The sequence below is a fragment of the Elaeis guineensis genome, chromosome 3 (assembly GCF_000442705.2).
Source record: "Elaeis guineensis isolate ETL-2024a chromosome 3, EG11, whole genome shotgun sequence".
NCBI lineage: Eukaryota > Viridiplantae > Streptophyta > Magnoliopsida > Arecales > Arecaceae > Elaeis > Elaeis guineensis.
The window spans coordinates 106,256,726-106,278,969 of NC_025995.2; the positions used below are offsets into that span (position 1 = coordinate 106,256,726).

Genomic DNA, 22,244 nt, shown 5'->3' on the forward strand with positions numbered 1-22,244 from the left:
CTGGAGAGACCATGTTTGTTAATCACAAGGGAATGGTTAGAGCATATTTGTGGCGTCACCAATTCATCAGAGCTCCACAACCTGGCGAAGTTCTAGATTTTAACTGCTGGCTTCAAATAAATAATTACTTTTATCCAAAAATTATGAATGATGATCTGAGCTCAAATCTTGTCCTCTTTCTAATTTCGGAAAATAATTTATCACGGTTCTTGGTCATCTTGGAAAAAAAAAAATAAAAAGATGAATTTTAGCATACGGCCCTTTCTAAATATAGCTTATTTATATTTATCCTTCAAAAATCACATTTTCATATATCCCCTAAAATCGTTGTATTGTTTTGGATGGATACATTTCTCATGAGTTTTTTGGCCAACAATGTTAATAAATTAAAGTTATTTATTAAAAAAAATTATTATCCCTCACATTAATAGCTTCAAAAAATTTATAGAAAAATATGGCTCTTTTTGATACAAATTTAGTGTTGCATTTCTCAAACAGTAAAAAGATAATAATATTAAATAATATTAAAATTATTATTTATTAATACCGTCTTCCATGAATCTAACAGGAAGCATCCAATGCAAAACCAGAATAATTTGAAAGATATATATAAATAGCAAATTTTGGAGGGTAAATATATAATATACTAATTTGTATTGGGTAGATATCTGATCAGGACACCACCTCTCAAGATCTTTTCGATATCGTACAATACAGTAGGAAGAAAGAAGAAATAAAACAAAAAACAATCAAATACGTGAATCAGCCAAAAAGAATTCGCCTCCACGGGGCATGCAAACTTCACTATGAGAAAAGAAATATTACAAGAGGAGATCACATCCTCAACCTTCGTACACTTAATTTCTCCCTCACAGAAAGTTCTCCCTCACAAAAGCTCTCTCTAGAAAGAATCCCTTAAACCCCCTGAAGCGACCGCTGTCCAAAAACCTCCTTGAAACCTCTGCTCCTGCTTCTGTTGGCGCGTCTGCTCCCTTTCTTTCTCTTTCTGGGTTTTGTGCCGTCAAAACCAGGCCACACCATCTCTAGTCTCGCATCAGGGCCTTTTTAAAGGGTTAAAAACCAATTAGATTAGGTTAAGGACTCCTTAAAACACCATGAGAAAGACTTAGACCGTTGGATCATGACCGCAAGCATCCCAGACCACCTGATCACGCGTCAGTCCACGAAATAGGGCGTAGACAGCAAGAAACACGGGTGAAGTGCCACACGATCCACGATGGACCGTGAGAAACTGAAGAAAAATACCCCCTCAGTCCACAAGCCTCCCTATGCATCGTCTGGTCCATGGTGGGCCGGACTACGGGCTCCCAAGCGAGCACGTGGGCCTGGGCCGCGCCTGGGATTGGGTTGCACACTGTCGAGCCCAGGCTGCGTGCTGCCACGCTTGGACCACGCGTGGCCGCATTACCGTCGGTCGCCAGCAGTCCTCCATCACTTTGAATTTTGTGCCAACTTCTCTCGCACGTATGTTCTCCGTCCGAACTCCGTTTGAGGTGATCTTAGGCTCATTGAACTCCATTTTTCATCGCAGATCTCACTGTAGGCTCAATATGGATCGAATCTTGAGACATCAAAATCTAACAATCTTCACATCGACTTGATATTCGGTCTCCTCCTGACTCTGAGAGCTTCTGAATCTCCTCGCCCCCATACCCTGGGGCAATCGCCTGCTGATCATGAATGGACAAATATGGGAGTCGAGCCAGACCGCTCAATCCCATCTCCATCGTATGCTGCATTCCTCCTGACCTGAGTGTTGCTTGGGATATCATCCTGCAGTAATAGGAATCTTATCTTGTGATATCGCCTTTTATCCTTCCGAGTCTCCTGTCTCGTATCCGATCCACCTCCACCTGGAGCTCTATCTTGCTCTGGGCTCCTTCTGAATCTTGAAGCTCCACCTCACACTGGACTCTCCACCAGGTAATAATATCCTCTACTCCTCGTTTTCTCCTCCAGAACAATCCTATCACCGCGTAGCACCTTCAGGATTTCTCCACCAGCAATCATCCTATAGCCTTTTGAATCCAGTCTACTTAGTGAGATAAGATTTCGTCTGAAATTGAGTATGTATCGGACCTCCCTCAATCTCCTCACTCCACCATCATGTATCCTCCAGTTGACCGTCTCGATGCCTCTGATCGCACAACATGATCCATTCGGCAGATAAACAGTGCCCTCACTGTTCTTCAGAAAGTCAAACTGCTCCTTTCTACAACATACATGATAGGTGCATGCAGAATCTAAAATCTACTGTTGGAAAGAAATAGATACCTCGTCAGATATCTCCAAGACATCTTCTTCTGAATAGCTACTAGCTGTCGCTACAGTAGCCATCGTCCGATCTTTGAGTTGAGAGCAATCTCTGGCTAAATATCTCAACTCATCACATCGGTAACATTTGGTCTTGCTCAAATCCCTCCTAGACTTGGACCGCCCTTGTCGCGATCTTCTGTCGCTCCGTCTATCGCTTCCTGCTCCTCTAAAAATCACTAAAGCTGAGCTACCACCGTCTGAGCTCGAAGCTGAATTCTCTCTCCTGAGAACCTCATTCTAGAGTATCACCGCAGTGACCTCATCCATCTTGATGGTTCTCTTCCCTACTAGAAGAGCAGTCACTAAGGACTCATATGAAGGGGTAAGCGATGTTAGCAAAATTAGCACCTTGATCTTCTCCTTAACATTCTCGTCAATGCTGAGGAGCTTGGTGAGGATCTTCTGGAAGTGGCTTAGATGCTTCTGCATGCTTTGTCCCTCAGCCATCCGCAGCTAATAGAACTACCTCCAGAGTAAAAGAGTGTTGGTGAGAGATTTCGTCATGTATAACTTCTCGAGCATCGACCACAACACTATCAGGGAAGTCTTGCTAAGCACATGAATCACCACCTCATCCGCTAAGTACATGCGGATAGTACTCACCGCATATATCTGGAGTTGCCTCCAATTCTGTACCTCCATGGTAGTTGGCTTCTCCTCACACAAGAGAGCATCGATCAACCCTTATTGGATGAGCACGTTCTTCATCTTTGCCTGCCACAAAAAGAAATTACTCTTTCCATCAAACTTGTTGACCTCCATCTTTATTGATCATGTCTTCTCCATCTTCAATCTTGCTCACCACCGCAACAATCTGCATCTTTGTACCGTCTCGCTCTAATACCACTTATTGGATGGATGTTTGATCAGGACACCACCTCCCAGGATCTTTTCGATACCGTGCAATGCAGTAGAAAAAAAAATAAAACAGAAAATAATCAAATACGTGGATCAGCCAAAAAGGGCTCGCCTCCATGGGGCATGCAAACTTCACTATGAGAAAAAAATATTACAATAGGAGATCTCACCCTCAATCTTTGTACACCCAATTTCTCCCTCACAGAAAGTTCTCCTTCACAAAAGCTCTCTCTAGAAAGAATCCCCTGAACCCCTGAAGCGATCGCTGTCTGCTGTCCGCTATCCAAAAACCTCCCTGGAACCTCTGCTCCTGCTTTTATTGGCGTGTTTGCTCCCTTTCTTTCTCTTTCTGGGTTCTGCACCGTCAAAATTGAGCCACACCATCTCTAGTCTCGCATCAGGGCCTTTTTAAAGGGTTAAAAACTAATTAGATTAAGTTAAAGACTCCTTAAAACACCCTGAGAAAGATTTAGACCGTTGGATCATGACTGCAAGCATCCCAGACCACCCGATCGCACGTCGGTCCATGAAATAGGGCGTAGACTATGAGAAACATGCGTGAAACACCGCGCAGTCCACGATGGACCGTGAGAAATCGAGGGGAAACACCCCCTCGGTCCACAGGCCTCCTTGTGCACCGTCCGGTCCATGGTGGATCGGGCTACAGGCTTTCAGGCGAGCGTGTAGGCCTGAGCCGTGCACACGGGCATTAGGACACCACCTCCTAGGATCTCTTCGATACCACGCAATGCAATAGAAAGAAAGAAGAAATAAAACAGAAAACAATCAAATATATGGATCAGCTAAAAAAGGCTCGCCTCCATGGGACATACAAATTTTTCTATGAGAAAAGAAATATGACAAGAGGAGATCTCACCCTCAACCCTCGTACATCCAATTTCTGCCTCACAGAAAGTTTTTCCTCATAAAAGCTCTCTCTTTAGAAAGAGCCCCCTGAAACCCTGAAGCGACCGCTGTCCGCTGTCTAGAAACCTTCCTGGAACCTCTGCTTCTGCTTCTGTTGGCGCGTCTGCTCTTTTTCTCTCTATTTTTGGGTTCTGTGCCGTCAAAACCGAGCCACACCATCTCTAGTCTCGCATCAGGTCCTTTTTAAAGGGTTAAAAACCAATTAGATTAGGTTAAGGACTCCTTAAAACACCCTGAGAAAGACTTGGATCGTTGGATCACGACCGCAAGTATCCCAGACCACCCGATTACATGTCGGTCCACAAAACAGGACGTAGGCCGTGAGAAACGCACGTGAAACGCTGTGCGGTCCATGGTGGATCTCGAGAAATTAAGGAGAAATGCCCTCTCGATCCACAGGCCTTCCTATGCACCGTCCAATCCACGGTGGACCGGGCTACAGGCTCCCAGGTGAGCGCATGGGCTTGGGCCACGCTCGCATGCGTGCCTGGGCCTGGGTCAGGCCCAGCGCTCGCCCGAGCCTGGGCCGCGCGCTGTGCGCTGGGCCATGCCCTACCGTCGGGCCGAGTGTTGCCGAGCCCAGTCTACATACTACCACGCCTGGGCCACGCGTGGCCGCACCACCGGCGGTCCTCTGCCGCTCCGAATTTTGTGCCAACTTCTCTCGTGCGTATCTTTTCTGTCCGATCTCCATTTGAGGTGATCTTGAGCTCGTTGGACTCCGTTTTTCATCGCGGACCTCGCTGTAGGCTCAATATGGACCGAATCTCGAGACGTCAAAACCTAACAATTTGCAACATATATTTTGCACATGCATAAAGAGAGAGCATCCATCTTTTTATGATTGTGTAGCTACATTTCTCTGCTTGCCCTTCTTATTTGTCAATGTAATTCATTTTTTGTCATAGGAGAGATTTGTCTAGGTTGAGAAGTGAGAATCTTAGCAAGATGAATGAAATATGGAGAATTGTCTGGCAATTAGTTTTAAAACGTGCAACTAGCCGGTTCATTCTTGCTTGGAATTCAATATATTTTTTTTTCCCCTCTTCTCCTCTTCCTGGTGCGACTTGGTTGGGAGGAATTAGCAAAGAGTTCAGATACTCGACTGTCCTAGCTTGGACTGGAGAGTGCCAGGGAAAAGCCTAGTTAGAGGTCAAAGTCTCCGTAATCACCTTTTTGGGGAAGTCTGAACTTGGGACTCTACGTCTCGGCCTCTACTTTCACCCAATCAATTATTAACTTGGACTATACCTTTCGGCTTCCACTTTCACCGAATCAATTATTCAAACGACTTCTTGGAACTCAAGCTTGGGGCTGCCACTTTCTACCAATCAGCACCCATCAACGAAGCTGAGAAAAGAATGTTTCATTTTTCGACATCGGTATATTTACGTGTTCATTCGCTTTCAGACGTTACCAGATCAAATCCATCATCATTGGCATTTACGGGGATCTTTCTTCTCATAATTTTGCCATTAGAATGAAGAAGAATTTCAAAGCAGAATATGGTGCCATATCTTTTTTTTTTTTTTTGATAGAAGTAGAAGCAAAACCTCTACCTACTATCTTCATTAAATAATTATAATTAATCACCAATTTTCATTCTGATTCTGGACCTCCACTCCTTCCAACCCTTACAGAAAAAGAATTTTAAATACTAAGATGCCTTAGAACCTTTACTGCTCGGAGGACTATAAGATTGCAGAATCTTTACATTCAAACAGGTAATACATGGCTTAACTTGCTGGGCTACAGCTTGGCCGTTGCAACTCCACATGGCAAGATGCTCCATGTGGTGCTTCCTAGAATGTTTGATCTAGAAAATTCTCAAAAATAGAGTCCACCCCACTTGCCGATGAAAGTTTGATACAAACCATAAAAGGAAACATCCAGGATATGCTGTGGCAAGCTCCCAAGAACACGAGGGAAGATAGCAAAAACTTGCCGGGAAAGCACGGAAATACTGCTGGAGAGCCTGAATAGAAAAATCTTCAAGTGTAAACTCTGCTAATAAAGACGTGAACAAGACTAATGGAACTGGAGAATGATCCAGAAATTAAGCCACCTTTAGAATCCAACTTCCTCAACTCATCCAACATCAACAAGCCAGCAGCCAACCAAATAATTTTTTTCTTTTTTCCATATTTCCTGGCTAGCAGCGAGGGAATCATTCCCTTGAGAGGAAAAAGCTTGCAGGTCCGTTTATCCCCATCTGAAATATCAAGCAGTTGGCCTGGACCCACGACAAACTTATATCCTTCCGAAACCACACAAAATACAATGTGAAGAAGTCACAACATAGCAAGCAAAAAGCTTACCGTGCCCAGGAAGATAATTTACAGATGAAAACTTACTTTAATTCTTTTTTTCCTCCATTACACAAAAATACATCTAAATATGATCCCCAACAGAACACACAGGTATCGTTCAACGCACCACCCAGTCATCAACTAATCAGTAGGAATTCCATGGGCAGTTGAACCATTCTCCTAGCAAAAGCTAATGCCTTCCAATGTTACTTACAGTCCCAAACAAGATTTTCCCCTCCAATGTTGACTCAAATAGGCAATCAGGCATCGCGGTACTGCAATCTTTATTGAGTTACTATTTGGACTTATTTGGTGCTTTAAAAATGCTTTCCTTGTAGTATTTGAGTTCCCTTATGCTTTCTTTGATATCATCCATAGCTCTATGCTTCTTTTCCTTCGCTGGTGCCCTTTTTTTTTCTGTTAAAAGACAGTATGAGAAAGGCATATATTCGTTCTGCCGTCTATCAGGATATGAAACAAACAACCATTGCTTTACATTACCATCATCAGAGTACCCATGAAGAAAAAGCACAAAAAGGTGAGAAAAAAAAAACATTAGCTCTACTTAATATCTAGAGATAAGTGATACTCACCAGTCAGAAGGCAACAACCACTGAACCATGCACAGATCAAAACGTGTGAAATTCGAGTCTACAAATTCAGATCAAGGAGCTTGTGCTTTCATTTTACAAAAACATACTTCAAACATCAGTGTAGAAGCCAAATTCATTCAACAGTTTGGGCCCAAAATTTGAGGGGCAATGTTGGAAAAAGTCTTGGACATAGAGTGCCATTTATTGAATACAGGAGATGGTGATAATTAACCAATATATATATAATAAACTCAATGAGGCAACTGCCCCATGATACGTACATATTTTCAACAACCAATAATCCACAGAACAAATATATACCATCCAACAATCAAGTTGAAGTACCGGGTTTGGCCACGTTTCATGGAAAAATCACATTAAATTATCACTAGTACTGGCATGGATTACCATCATTCTCCCTTCATGTAATAACACACCCATAGAGAACTTTTCATGGTTGATTTAATAGCCAGCTTACTTGTTTGTGTGAATTCATTCATCCAAATGTTTCAATTTCACTTATCTGATAGTTGCATCTTGGTCTGTCACAAAAGAGAGAGGCATGTTGACGTTCTGAAAAAAAAAAAAAAAAAAAAAACACAACCAGACACTCAAAACTGGTAGTACACAGTTCAACATATTAGGTTGTATATGATGACTTAAACCTAGAGGCACTGCAAATTTTATACCCTTAGTAATTAGAAAATTAATCATAAATTGCTAGAATACTTCAAAGACACCCACTTAAAAGCAGTCCAGCCCACAATTATCAATTTTCATTATTTCAAAAGACAATCTGACAATCTAGTTCTATCTAGGAATCCTTTATTTGTTGTTGTCTTGATAGTTTTGTAGTCCCTCTTTACAAAACCAGCCATTGGAATATCTCCCAGTTGGACACAAAACTAAGACCACTAGATTTGTTTATTTCTAGCCCACCCTTCACCTGCCTAGATATATTGTTAAAAATCCAGAATGATATTTTTGGGAGATTTTTTCTCACAAAAAAATCTCACAAAAAAAAAATGTAAAAACCTCACCAAAAAAAAATGTGGGACCCAAGCACCTGCTGTATTGATGAACCTACAAGGATACACTAATGAGCCATTTTCCCTGTTTTTGGTTTCTTTGGTAATGTTTTAACTTCTCGTGTTTATGGGAAAGTCCTTCTAAGAGTTGCATTTAGCATTAAAACCTCACCTTGAGAACCAATAGTCATATACAAGAATAAGCATTTCTTTTTGGGAATCAATAATTGCATACCCACTTGTGTTTCATAACTTGATTCTCAGCCTTAAACAAAAGAACAGTAATCAAGCATGTGTGAAGAATAATATCTTCTTTAATCTAAAAATATTAGATCAAATTTGCAAACATCCCAACTTTAAAGATCAACCTTATGTTACTGTCAAGGACTCATTATACATGATTCATACAAACGTGTGATAATAACAGTTTTCTTCTTAGCCATACAAAAGCTACTAGCCGTTGAAAGCAGTCATCATTTCACCATGGTAGCATAAGATTAAAAAGCTCCACTGACTATCAATATTCTAGTTGCTATGTTCATGCTTTTACATCCGAATATACATCCAACATTGAAATGTGATCAGGTAGAGTCCAAAAGTCATGATAATCTTCATAAAGCTTGGTTAAAAATTAGTTGATATAGTTTAAACACAATTTGACATTTAAGCTTGAGTTATCCCACAAAATCATATAATGTGCTTAGAGCAAAAAAATAACAGAGACCCTTTCCACACACCATGAAATAGAAGATGAACCACCATCTAATTCTGATTATTCAGATTAACATGCATCTTTGGCTTCATAGTGGAGGTCAGTTTTTTCTCTTTTTTTTTTTCATCACTTTTTTTTTTTTTTTTTTTTTTTTTGTGGAGACAGGTTTGGGAGGCCAGCAGAAGTAAATATTTGACGGCCTTTTCATGATTAAAGGATACTTATGAACTCATCATGGATAAACATAAGATAATCATAAGAATGCATTACCTTTGGGAAACCAACGGATGCATAAAGCCATGATGCTGCTAACGTCGACAAGTACATGAGGGAAGATGGCTGCCAGATTTGGCATATATTTCTGTTCAGAAGTCGACCAGCAAAAGTAAGAAAACATAACATAAAAATGATAGGGCGGCAATACAAGGTAGACTATATATGTATAATCAAGGAATCACAATGAATATAGAAATATGGAAAAATGATGATAATACACTGTGATTCCAAAGAAGGTACAAAATAAAAAGAGCAGTGACAGCCCCAAGCAATTACCTCATATGTCACAAAAGTGAAAAGCTGATTAAGCTTTCTTATATTTCCATCAGAGAAACAGAAGCCACAAACTGCAAAGGGAATTATATATATTTTCTCCTTAGAAGGCATGGAGTAGTCCCAGTTTTGGAACTCATTAAACTGGCACCGATCTGTATCTTCTTTCTTCTAGAGCTCGTTCATTGTTTAGACTTTTCCAATTTTATTAGAAAAAGTCAGTGATCCAAGATGGTCTATATTAGAGAAACTAAAAGAAAGTCATGAAATGGATAAGTTAATATTCATTTCTTACCATGTCCTCCCTAGACAGTCATATGAGCAAGTCATTGATGAGCAGCACAGCTCAATAGTGCTCATTCAATTAGTAAACAAGCTGAGCTTGAAATGTAAATTTGCCCAATTCCTTGTGTTTTGCTAACAATCAAGAAAATATAAGTATACTACAATATTTATGTTATTGGATCTAAAACATATGTTACTATTTTTATGCTCAAAGAATGCATATCGAAGCCTTTAAGGGATGCTAAGCTCTCATTGACCCCTTAAACTAGTTGCACATTAACAGCTTGAGCTCAGCTTAGAATTACTTGTGTCATTAACCTGAGCTTGAATTTGGCTAAGAATTGTAAAATGAGCAAAGCATGAGCATGGCCGAGCTCACTCAAGCTCAGCTCATGTCCCCTAATCCTAGTGTCATAAAATATCCACCTCAGGTTTATCATTTTTGTCATGCTCGCTTCCATGAACTGCTCCACTGCAAACATGACAGGAAAAGTCTTTATCTATTTTTACATACTTATAAAGTGGATAATAATTTTTTTATCTTCCAAAATTTAACATTGTACATAAGAATCATCAAACAGACGTGAAACAAGGCAAATGATTAATGACTTACTAACCTTTAAGAACAAAAAGTCCACATAGATAGAATTTCCAGCTAAAAGTGGTGTATCTGAGCCTACATGTTTCTTGACAAAGTCAATAACCTGCAACATGTCAGGGATTTCTTTCATTTAATACTTGCAGTTTAGTTACAAACAGCTAGGTATAAAATTGCATAAAGAGGAAAAAATCATGTCTTGTAGCATTCCCACTTGCATTCCCTACAAATAACATATACAAACATAGGATACCTGCAAATATGCAGTGACTTGAAGAACAAATAATGTAAAGAAACATTCAGGAAAACATATATGGCCTGTAGCAATTTTGCAAATATTGTCCATGATAATAGCAAGAACAAAAGTAGCAAACTTTCAGTAGCATAAGATGTGACAAATGACTCAATCATAAATGCCAACAGTGAGTCAACATGCCAAAAAATCATTAGAGTCTTTCTAAATCAAATCTTATTACATACAAATACTCTGATATCCTCTTTGATGAGTTCAATTATTGCAGGTACAAAAGGATTATATCATTAGAAGCCCTCAAAGAATGGTTTGAATTTGTTTGGCAAAACATAGTTGCAGTTTTAGTTCGTAAACTCATCAGCACTCCTTATAACATGCCCCAGAATTTGTCAAATATATCCATTCGAAACTGCTTTTATTCTCAATGATCATGAAGCTATAGCCATCTAAGAACCTTCTTGCATCCTTCTTCCAATTATTGATGACGGTACCTACATTCTCCCACTACTTTTCATGCTTCCAGTTAGTATCAACTTTTTTAATATCCTTACATTTTGTCTTAATATTCGTGCCAAAATTCACTCCTATGGTTTCACAATGCAGCTTCTGCAGTTTTGTATGTTGTCCTTACTCCTATAAACTAATATGAGAATGCTTTTTGCATTTTTTTTTTTTTTTGTTGTTCATTTGTTTCCTGTGGACAAGATCTCATTTCAAGAAGGACAACTGATAAAACAGGTTTTTTTTTTTTTAAATAATATATTAGCATTATCACAATCATTTCGTAGAGCAGATATACAAGTTATCATATTTTTGCCAGTTTGTAGTTTTCAAGAGGAAGCTTTTAATTTAAATTGCAGGAGATTACCAACTTACCATTTTCAAGTTTAGCCACGATAAAACCACTTCACTTATGACATTGCATGCTTGGCATGGAACAATTGGATATCACGAAAAGGGGTAACTAGCACCTAGCAAGAAACGCATCCAATAAAAGAAAAAAAAGAACTCAACTGAATCCTTCCTATGAGGTTTCGCTGGGAGCCCATTAGCCCCTTTCTCAGGTGTCATTGAGAAAGTTGAAGGCTTTCTTTAGAAAGTTTTGGTAACCTCGGCTCCCTCTTCTCCACCACCCCACCCCCAACTAAAAAAAAAACTACATTCACAACGAGTGTTCGGTGTTCCTCTCATTTTCTTTAAGAAAAATAACAATAAATCCATTGAAATTGATATTCTAGAAACTTTAGTTTGAGTTATATATTTAATCTTATTTACCCAAAAGTTAAAAGCTAATGGCATCATTACTTGCTAATCATTTCCCTTGACCATATGGACAGGTCGCTCATAAACAAGATTGTTCCCAGATTCATCAAAAAGACAAAAGTTGCACTCAGATAAAAGGTTCCCATAAAATTCGAGATTATCTTCACTGTCTGAAAGTTGAAACCAATATTCTGCTGACTGAAATGCAGTTCACTGTCATTTATCATAATGTCATCAGCTAGAACATATGTTTGGGCAGACGTTTGGAGTTAGATTACACAAACTGGCCAGTTTTTCATTGTATGTGTGGTAGTTGTCACAGATGTTTATAGTTACCTCTAGAAGTGCATTCCTTTTGAATGTTATCACGGCACTCTTACATCACCAGTTATTTCAACCAGCCCAATATTTTCCATCCTGAAAACATTGTGGACAGGACAATATTCTAGGAGCCCATGGTAGTATCCTGTAGGGTAGTTGCTTTCCAATATTTTCGACATATCCCAACAGATACCAGATCAAAGAACAAAATACATATATCTCGAGTAAGCATTATTCTTCCTTTGATGTTTTTAAAATTTTGGGAACCATGGTGATTATTATTTATCCACAAGGACCAATTATTTCTGCAATTTTTTATAGCATTTTGCTGACATAAATAATACGAAATTTCAATTTTTTAGTTACTTGATATAACTTAACCAACAAGGAATGCTCTACAAGATGCGAAATTATTTACATTTTTGTATCTATTTTTCATCAAAATCACAAAGCAAAATTAGTGTTGGATAGACTTGCTCCATTGTGCCAAAAAAAAAAAAAGTCTCATTCAAACTGAATGTCCACATTGTTCATCATCAACACTAAAAACATTTAAGATACTTACACTCATATATGCAGTGGATGGCACGTGCATGTGTGTGCCATATGTGTTAGAGGAGATAGGACCAGAACTAAAACCTGACATCCTGGGACCTTATTCTACAACTGGAGGCAGTTAGGCATACAGAGTATGAAATTGGAACAGCAATATAACACCAGCATATATCTTTATGTATTGTTCTCCCGTGAAAAAAAGGTACACAAGCAGAAAATAAGCCTTTGTGGAGATTCAAATACCTGGGTCTCTGCATCTTTTTCAGTAATAGTACTCTGTAGCACTCTCTCAGTCAAACCTATATTGTACTCAAGTTAAACTCAGTTTCACAGAAGAAAAATAATTAAGATAGAATACCTTTGCATCTAAAATGAAGCATATCATATCACAGACATACCACTAGCTGCATGATGGTCCCGACACCATTGGCCCATGTTATCCAAGGACTCCTTAGTCTGGCTAATAACCAAATCTGGACCCTGGGTAGAGGAAGTAGCTAAATCGTGTTTGAAGTCATATAGTTTAAGGAATGAAATACATCAAAAAGAAAAACTCCCAGGTGCAATTAAGAGCTGTGCACAATAGACATACAAAAAAAAAGAAAAAAAAAAGAAAAAAAAAAGAGAGAGAGGAGATAATGAAAAATGCATGAAAATAATGGAAAGGGTTGCATAAAGATTATCAAAGGGGGACTGAACACATTGAAAGTCGATCAAATCTTTTAGTTGCCAAGAACCCATAAGTCATTAACACATCTTTGACCCCTACTTGCATTTCCATGGACCCTAGCGTACTTAACTGCTGTTAAACCTAACCTGCTTGTTTTTCCTCAAAGCTGTAATCACATATTTAAGGGTTGACTTTCACATCACTGTTAACTGTCATATTTCCATGGACAAATATGTGGGATAAAAAATGCAGTTAATTAGTTTCTCAGGTGTACAGCTTGATGCTAGATGCTAAGTAGAATGATTTGTTTAAATAACATTTAACTACAAAAAAAATCTTCAGGTTCAGACAGTTAAAGATAAAATACGAAGTTTTAGCAACTTATTTTTAGATCTTGCACTTGTTATATATCAGATCTCTATGCAAGAAAAAAAAGGCTGGGATTAAAAGAGAAATAAAACATGGTGTAAATGCAAGCACATCATTGATATGATGAAAAAGAAGATGACAAAGCATGAGTTTAAAGAAGATAAACATCCATAGCAAATAAATCACCTCTACTGATTTGGCTAGTTTACCATCTGTTATAACACAAGCAATCTCCAATATCCGATCAACTTCAATATTCAAACCTAGTGGTGCACAAAGCAGACGGTAAAAAGACATGAGAAGTAGTTAACGCAATTAGAAATGAAGTTATTGACAGAAGCAAAAATAGTATTTATAGCCTACTCAAGACAAGATAAAATTTTCCAATAAATTACCAGCAAGCAAATCGCAATGCACTTCTAGAAAGTAAAGTATTATACCTTCAAACACTAATATTAAAAAATCAGAATATTTTAAAATTGACTTGGAAACATTCCTGTAAGTCTACCATAATAATATCAATATTCCTTGGTTTACAATCTTGTCCATCCCAACCAGAACAGAACTGGCCTTTCATTTTCCTTGTTCATCCTTGTCCCTGTTACTTTCCCTTTCAATTTGTATTTTCTGTTACTTTTCTTCTTTTTCTCCCTTTCCCTTTTCTACTGCATGTTTCATTCTATATGTTCCCTCTTTTTCAATCTCTCTTTTTCCTCATCTTCTTCCCGTGTTTCATGCTCAAACAAGATCACCTACATCAAGTGCTTCACCTACAAATTTATAAGCTCCTGATACCTGGGAATTGTCAAGTTCTCTTGAAGCTTAGTTACTGGGAAAATGCCACAAGACATGTAGCCTATGTTGCACCGCAAACATCTGTGAAGGTCCACAAGATGTATTATCTGTTATAATTTGGCTACTTTTCCTTGGCATGCATTTGTGTAGTCTGCCAGTTTTATCAGGGCTCCTTCATTATCCTCAAACTATTAAAAAGTTTAAGTATCTTAGCTTTAGCACCTCGAGTTTGTGTTCCTTACGAGTTTCCTTATTCCCACCACTCTTTTGAAATAGCCAATTGGTTTGCTTGACACATCGGAATTAGCAAATAAAACTTTTGGCCAAATCATAGTGAATATATAAGCAAGGAACAAGAACTCGTTCTAGATGAAGAGAAGTGCAAAAACTTATTCAAGGACATCCAACCCACATAAATGCTGTCATTAGAGAAGATAACAACAGTAAAAATATTCCAATCATATAATTTATGTCTGGTTTCATCTATAATTAAGTTATTTTATAGATCCATAGAAAAAAAAATGAGCTATTGTATCCACAATACAAACTATTAATCTATGTTAAAGCAATAATGCTGAATGATATAAACTACAACAACTCTGTTTATATAACAATAAGACATACTTTAACATCAAACAGAAACATAAATGAATATCTCATTAACTTCTAGATACTAATGGTACACAACCTCTAATGCAGCAATTAAAGTACAAGGACACCTGTCATTTCCAAGTCAATCCACACAAGGGGCATTCTGTAGTTTCCCGAAGATGATGAAAAGCTTTCCTCATTTATTTTATCAATTTTCAGAGTTGTGGTTTTCCCTGACAATTCGCCTGTCTTCTTATCTTTATCTGCAGATAGAATACATCCAAACATCATGTATTTAGTGATGCAGCAAGTCACCAATGGATAACAATTTTAGGTGCAAAAAAACCTGTCACAGACCTCCAAATCAACAAATACATCCTATAAGAGGCAGTGTAGCACACATTGGCTTGAGAAAATATATTAATACATCCTTCAAGCTTCAATAGATCAAAGTGTAATTTTCTTTATTGAATAACACCAGGAATTCTATTGATAGAGCATACACAAAAACACATACACAAATAGATAGAGGGAAGGAGGAAAAGTTGGAAAAGTCAGATTTCATTAGATCACAAATGTTAACAAAATCTTTCATAGATTGCTTATGGAAATAGTTGACTAAATCACAGATTAGGCTCATGCAACCAAGGAGCAACCACCCCTAGACTTTGAAAAAGTCTAGACAAAAGGAGAAGATGAGAAATTCTGATATCGGAAGTTATCATTAAGGTACAAAAAACACAAAAAGCTAAAGGATATGCAATTCCAAGGTAAACAGTACTCCTAAAGATCCCTTCAATTTGAAGCATTTTATATACCATCCTACAAACAAGCTAAGGAATCTTTGGTTTAAATCAAGTTAGTAATTCGTTCAAGGAACATTCATCGAAAAACTATTAGCTTGTCCATAATCAACTATAATCAAATATGCTCTACTTTATACATCACAAAGATCTCCATAAGTGCAATAGTCCTGTACATATTTCTAACATTATTTATATACATACCTATACAAGAGTAGGGTTATAGAAATAGGCATATTTGCCTTGGAAATTTTATAAATATTGGTGAAATGGCCAATATAGCCTTTAGCATTATTGAAATGGAATGGAAAATGCCAAAATGCATGTTGGTCATTTGCGGGTGCATTAAATGCATCCAGATGTGCATAGAGGTCCTTTATAAACTGGCAGAACATATCTCCGCAGGCCAAAATGAAATCATTCAGCTATGAAATGATAAGCAATTAGAACTTGCATCTAAATCCTGCAATGCCCAGATATTATTTTGAATATTCCACAAGTGCACTTGTAAAGCTGGTATTTTCATAGAAGAAAACCAACCTGAGTTTGTGGCATGATTCTTATCCTTGGCAACTGTAAGTGAGGCTATTTGTTCCTTATCATCTTCAGCATCCAAATGAAGAAGCGAGAAGGTATTTGAAAGACTATTCATTACTAGAAAATTTGCTCACGAAGCCAAGAAAATAAAATCCACCGTGTTCTTTCTTTCTTGGTCACAAACAACACTCACTTCTGTTAAATGTCAATTACAGTAAGATAATAGGATCTCATACCAACAAATACGAAAAAGGTTGTACTTGTAACCCAAAATGAGAACTACCAATCAAGGTCCGAAAAACAAAAATTATAGTCAATGTTCAAGATATTGCAAATGCATCAGAAGTCAGTCATTCTTGTCCATCAGCTGGAAATATATATATATAAACAGATGTGAAGTTTAATTTGATGAAAGCTAACACGCGTTCACACAATAAAGTACCATGATATGGCCATACACTTAAATCAAATAAATTACCTATCATTCACAAAGTCCACTGTTTTTGTTACATGGGCATATTATCCAACATACCTATAGATACAAAATAAGTTACTTTGTCAAGCAGGCTTACCATAAACGATTGCAATTGAGATCGCTTTGCAATTGTGACATAAGGAAAGTCTCGAGTGTTTAAAAAGAAGAGATCAAAACCTTACCAGCTCTGTAGAATAGCATCAGATTCGTCTTGGGAATGGAAGAGATATCCGCTTTGGCAAGATCCTTGGCCGGAAAATACTTGTCTCAATTGGTTAGTTCCTAAAGTTGTGTTTGGTAGCTGACAATCCATCCAGATTGTTGGCAATTTAATGTGGTAATCCGGATTACTGCGTTTGATATACTTTTTGGATGGTAATCTAAATTATCTTGACAATCCAGATTGTCTCGTAAAAGGTAATCTGGATTATCTTGCGAAGGGGTAGCTATCCAGATTACCACTTCTTTGGCAATATTGTAATAAAAATTTTGGACAAAATTATTCCTCACAAAAATCACACAAAACCCATTGTCCAACCCTCCCTCCTCCCCCACCCCCCTCCGCATGCATCCCCGGCCCACGGCTCTTCCATCTCCCTTTGTCTGCCTGCGGCTCCTCCGCCTTTATCCCCCACCACCCCTCGTGACTCCTCCACATTCGTCCCCACCACCCCCACAGCTCCACACGTGCCCCACCCCTCCCCACCCCCTAGTGACCGTGGTTCCCTACACCCCTCGGCCCGCCACTTCTTCGCACCACCACCACATCCACATCACTCTCGTTACTTCTCACCAGAAAAAAAGAAGAGCATCGAGACAAAATTATTGAGGGTATTTTAGAAATTTGATTTTATATTATCAATAATCTGACTGTCATACCAAATATGTCAATCAAGATTTTCAGTAATTTTACTACAATATTATCTGTGTGTACCAAACACAGTAATCAACATTACTGGCAATTTAATGGTGGCAATCTAAGCAATCCACATTACCATCCAAGATTTCCTGGATGCACCAAATGCAACCTAATATCCTTCAGGAAATTATTAATCCTAACTGTTCTGTTTCTTCTCAGTACAACAAAAGAAAGATATCATTAAGCAGTTACTCATTCTACAAAAGTTGAGCATAATGGATTTACCCAGGTCAACATCTTCTCTTTTATCAGATTGGAAGCAGAAAAGAGCACCAAAAGATTGGAAACTACCTGGGATCAATTAACAGTTGCGATCTGCAGGACACTGTGGAAGAAAAGGAACAACAGAGTTCTCCTTGGAAAGAAAAGGCAATTTACAAGATGTTCTTGCAAACGCTTTGCAGATTCATAGAGATAGGGGGGTTTGTGTAATCCAACCTCTTGGAAATCTCATTCTAATATTTGTAACCTCTTATCTCCTCTGATGTAATCCTCAAAGAATATAAACTCCTGTAATACTGTTTTCTTTAACTAAACAAATAAATGGTTTTCTGCTCCCTCTCAGGAAGGTGAAAAAAGAATAAGTTACAACCTATTCAGATAAAGCCATATAGAATATGAGGACTACACTAAAAAGAAAGGGAGGAAATCTTCATAACCAGTAAATTACATATCTTTTATATCAACGTTAAGTGATTAAAAAGATCAATAAGCTCACTCAAGAAAAGGGTTTTCAAATTACAGCAGACCAGTTTTTTCACCGGTGAAAGGACACCTAGAGTTCATTGCAGTCATCAAATGTATCAGTCATTCAATTGGAGAGGCAACGAAAAAAAAACTCAATATAATGGAGAAAGAAGTAGGCAACTTGACAATTTGCATCCAATGATTGGCTGAAATCCAAGCAAATCACAAGCCAGGTCATCGTGCATCACGGAGAGATGCACTGAGAAATTTCTTCTAGACCTATCTTTAGTGACAACCTAAAATTTGACGGCAGGCACTACAAGTAATAGAAGAAGTTTGTGCAAAATTTAGCAATCACGCACATCAAGAATCCGCAAGTAGTGAAGTTGTAGAAGACAGTAAAGAATGCAAACGTTCATAGAAACTACTAGTGACAAAAGTTTCAGAAACTCCTGCTTCTCCATCTGTAACTACAAATTTGACAGCACAAAAAGATTCGCCCACGAGGATTGCAATGCAAAATCGAATACCGAAAATAAAAGAAGGGGAAAAATATGATCTGATGATTGAAAAACATAAAAAAAGTAAATATTGTACGCAAATTCAAGAACAAGAACTAGAAAAGAAAAAGAACATGTAGTGCACAAGAATTCGATTAAGCTAGAAAGTGATGTTGCTTTTCTTGGGGAAAGATCAAAAGAAAGAGCAGATTGCTCGGTAAATAGTCGGGTTTTCAAGGTACCGATCAAATAAACGAAAGATTGGGGGAAAAAACAGAATAAGAGAAGGTTAACAAGAAAGAAAGACGAGTACCGATTTGGGCGCAGTTCTTCCAGCATCAGTCTTTCTTTGGCCTTCTTGGAGGGACAGAAAGAGGGTTTAATGGGACTGAGTCCTTCTATGGCCTTATTGCGGAGGGAGGTGGGGGCGCGGGGTTCGATGGGTCGCAGCCTTCCACTCTTCGTCGGGCCTTCTTGAAGACACCGAGAGCGAGGGATGAGACGGGAAGGGGGCTTTAATGGGCCAGAGGGCCGCGACATTTGCTTTGTTGGCGACGGGCGTGGGCTAAAGCTATAAAGAAAATGTACGGATATTCGCCACGTAATCATTTACTTCCAATCACGGCCATCGGCGTGACTTTGGCGTAGTGGGGAAGATTCGCCGTGTCGGTGGATTCTCGCGGGCGGTCGTGATTAGACGAGGCGCACGCGTGGCGGCAATCTAGGCTCGGTGTAGTGTTTTTTCTTTTGGTAAGAACGTGTATTTTTGTATGGGTTATGGAATTAACCCACACCGTCGCCTTCGCTGAACCGCTTCGCGCGGAGCGGTGTCTGGGGTCGCCCGCACTCGAAACGTTCTTCCTCTGACGTGGCATCAGGGGGATTGGACGATGTTATAAGCCAATTAGCCAGATGCTGGAACTGTAGATGGGTGAGGTCTGGCCTGACCCAAATCCGAATGAGCTTTCTCTGAGTCTATTCAGATCCGAGCTAAATTTCAATATTAGTTTTTCTTGACTGCAGCTCTCTTCGGATCCAGTGTATTGAACTCAGGCTTGACATGAAAAACTAGATTTTTTTAAACTCATTGTTTGAAATGTCTTTCTGTTCTAATAAATTTCGTCGCTTCAGTGATCATTCTCATGCTAACTATCCTGATTGAGTATATTTAAGCTTCATATCCCCACTTGCATATGTTTTTTCTTTAGTTCTACCTTAGTGGCAGCACTTTACTACGTTGACATGAAATAAAGCGTTCTTTGGACCCTGACTTGAGTTGAATTATACGGTGAAATTAAGGAAATATTAAAGTTCGTCTTTTTTTTAAAGATAAAAAATTTATCTATAAATTTATATTTTTTAAATAAATATTTTTTATAATTTTAAAAAAATAATTTATTTATATTTTTTTATATATAAAAAAATGATTTCGAAATTTGTAATTCATGTTCTCCTATAATATTATTTTTTTGAATAATTTGTTAAAATTTATTCATATTTTTCATAATATTTTTTATTTTTTTTAGATTTAAAAAAATAAATAATAAATTATTAGACATTGAATGATAGAGACATTAAAAATGAGGATAGAATATTTTAAAAATAAAATTAAATACTTATTTTACTGTTCAATAAAAAAATGATTTAATCATTTTCTACGTGGATAAGATTTTTTTTTATTTTATAGATAAATATTATCCATAGAAAATAATTTATCTATTTTAAAAAAATATAAAAATATAGATAAATTAGTTAATAAAAAAATTAATTAAATTTTTTTATAATATTTATTTATAAAAAAATAGATCATAAAATATATATTTTTTTTTTATCCTCTTTTGGACTCTAAGAAGAACTATAAGCTTTATGGAGACGACGCACACCAAAGAAGCAAGAAACTCCGCGCATTACTTGGTAATTTCACCGATGTGGAAAATGTTTTGGGAGTCTATCGGGTTCACCGTCCCCAAGACCGAACATGTGCATGTATGTATGCTTCCGGTAAGATAAGTCGTACAGTGCTGCTGTTACCCCTCTAAGGAACAGGGAGTGCAGTTTTCGTAAATAGGAACCAGAACAAGTACAGAGAGCCCTGCCTTAGTGATCTAAGAAGCAGGAACCGCTTTCAGCTTTCCCGGCCTAGGAGTGCAGATTTGGATAATTGAATCCGAAAAAGTCCAGAGAGCCCAGACTTCGGGACCCAAGAACAGTGCATAAGAGACCAAAAGAGTCCACACGGTACTAGTTTTTAATTCCCCATCACAGCTCTGCTACGTGACCTTGGACCGTAAACATTGGCCGTCCTGTCCATTGAGACAACACTCAAGTGGGTGGCATGAAGCTTTACTTTCATTTTATTGAAATTTATTTTTCAAGTGTGGGCACCATCTCCAGGTGACTAGACCGACAAATATTATGGATTTTTTTTGGTAGATTAAGAGGAGGAAAACTTTTTTTTTTTTTGAGAATAAATAGGATATCTAGAGTTGTGCAAACATAGATGCAACTTGGCTCGAGATATCTCTAAGCTCATAACTTACGTTTGCTTGAGTTGAAAATGACGACCGCATTACAAATTAGATCATGTGTGACCTGTTGGTTATGGTTTGCACAACCCAAGTCAATTCAAATTTTCATGAAACACTATATACTCTAACCCCCCAAAAAAAATGCATAGTGTTAGGGCTCCCAAGCTAAACCATATTTCCACAATTAAGTTCCCATATGGGTTCGGGTTGAGCTTTGCTTACCATTGTGACCCAACCTAACCAGGCCCAATTCAGATTGGGTTCGGTTTTAAAATTTTGTTGTCGGATTGGGTCTTTAGGTGGGCTTTCTTGGTCATGTTGTTGCTGATGGGGTCAGTTCCGGCTAGCTATTTTATTAGGCTGGTTGGTCTTGCGCTGGCCTTTAACCAGTTGATTCAACCTGCCCATGCATAAGTTAGACACCACAAGTTTGAGACAGACTGTGAATCCATCTCGCGTTAGGGGAACTCATCAGGTGGGAAATGTGATCATAATAATGTTTAAATTTAGCTTAAGGATATACCTAGAAGAAAAAGACCAGTGAAGCATGTGACCTTTTAATGTCTTTCCAATGGTCAAATAGCAACAAAGATATGTTTTAAGAATTCATGCAGGCATACATTTAGTCTCACATTAACTATGTGTTAGGTAGATTTTAGATATTTGTACAAGATGAAGAAATCCAAATAATACATTTTGATTAGTCTTTTTGGATAAAATTTTAAATTGTTACAAATGATATCAGAGTGAATCCCGTCCATAACCTATATGAAGTAGAGAAC

General features: G+C 38.0%; 1 protein-coding gene across 3 annotated transcripts; it reads right to left on the reverse strand.

Annotated features, from left to right (window-relative positions):
• Window positions 1-6,457: 6,457 nt before the first annotated feature.
• LOC105041166 (oligoribonuclease) lies at window positions 6,458-19,448 on the reverse strand. 3 transcript variants are annotated; one of them, XM_010918018.4, is made up of 9 exons: window positions 19,248-19,445; window positions 16,357-16,548; window positions 15,142-15,276; window positions 13,814-13,890; window positions 12,987-13,068; window positions 12,832-12,887; window positions 10,216-10,302; window positions 9,035-9,125; window positions 6,458-6,848 (listed from the first exon to the last, which is right to left on the reverse strand). In XM_010918018.4, the coding sequence occupies exons 2-9, from the start codon at window positions 16,466-16,468 to the stop codon at window positions 6,727-6,729; spliced, it is 762 nt and encodes a 253-aa protein (XP_010916320.1). In that variant the 5' UTR covers window positions 16,469-16,548; window positions 19,248-19,445; the 3' UTR covers window positions 6,458-6,726. The 3 variants fall into 3 exon arrangements, with proteins under 3 accessions (XP_010916320.1, XP_010916321.1, XP_010916322.1); XM_010918019.4 differs by lacking the exon at window positions 6,458-6,848 and adding an exon at window positions 7,025-7,597 and having other exon boundaries at window positions 19,248-19,448; XM_010918020.4 differs by lacking the exon at window positions 6,458-6,848 and adding an exon at window positions 7,025-7,566 and having other exon boundaries at window positions 19,248-19,447.
• Between the last annotated feature and the right edge of the window lie 2,796 nt (window positions 19,449-22,244).

Coding starts and splice junctions, on each gene's coding strand:
- LOC105041166 (XM_010918018.4), bottom strand. CDS start 16,468: ATGAATAGTCTTTCAAATACCTTCTCGCTTCTTCATTTGGATGCTGAA. Junction 10,303..12,831: donor AAAAAGATGCAGAGACCCAG/GTATTTGAATCT, acceptor GACATGTTGCAG/GTTATTGACTTTGTCAAGAA. Junction 6,849..9,034: donor CATCCGTTGGTTTCCCAAAG/GTAATGCATTCT, acceptor GTCTTTTAACAG/AAAAAAAAAGGGCACCAGCG.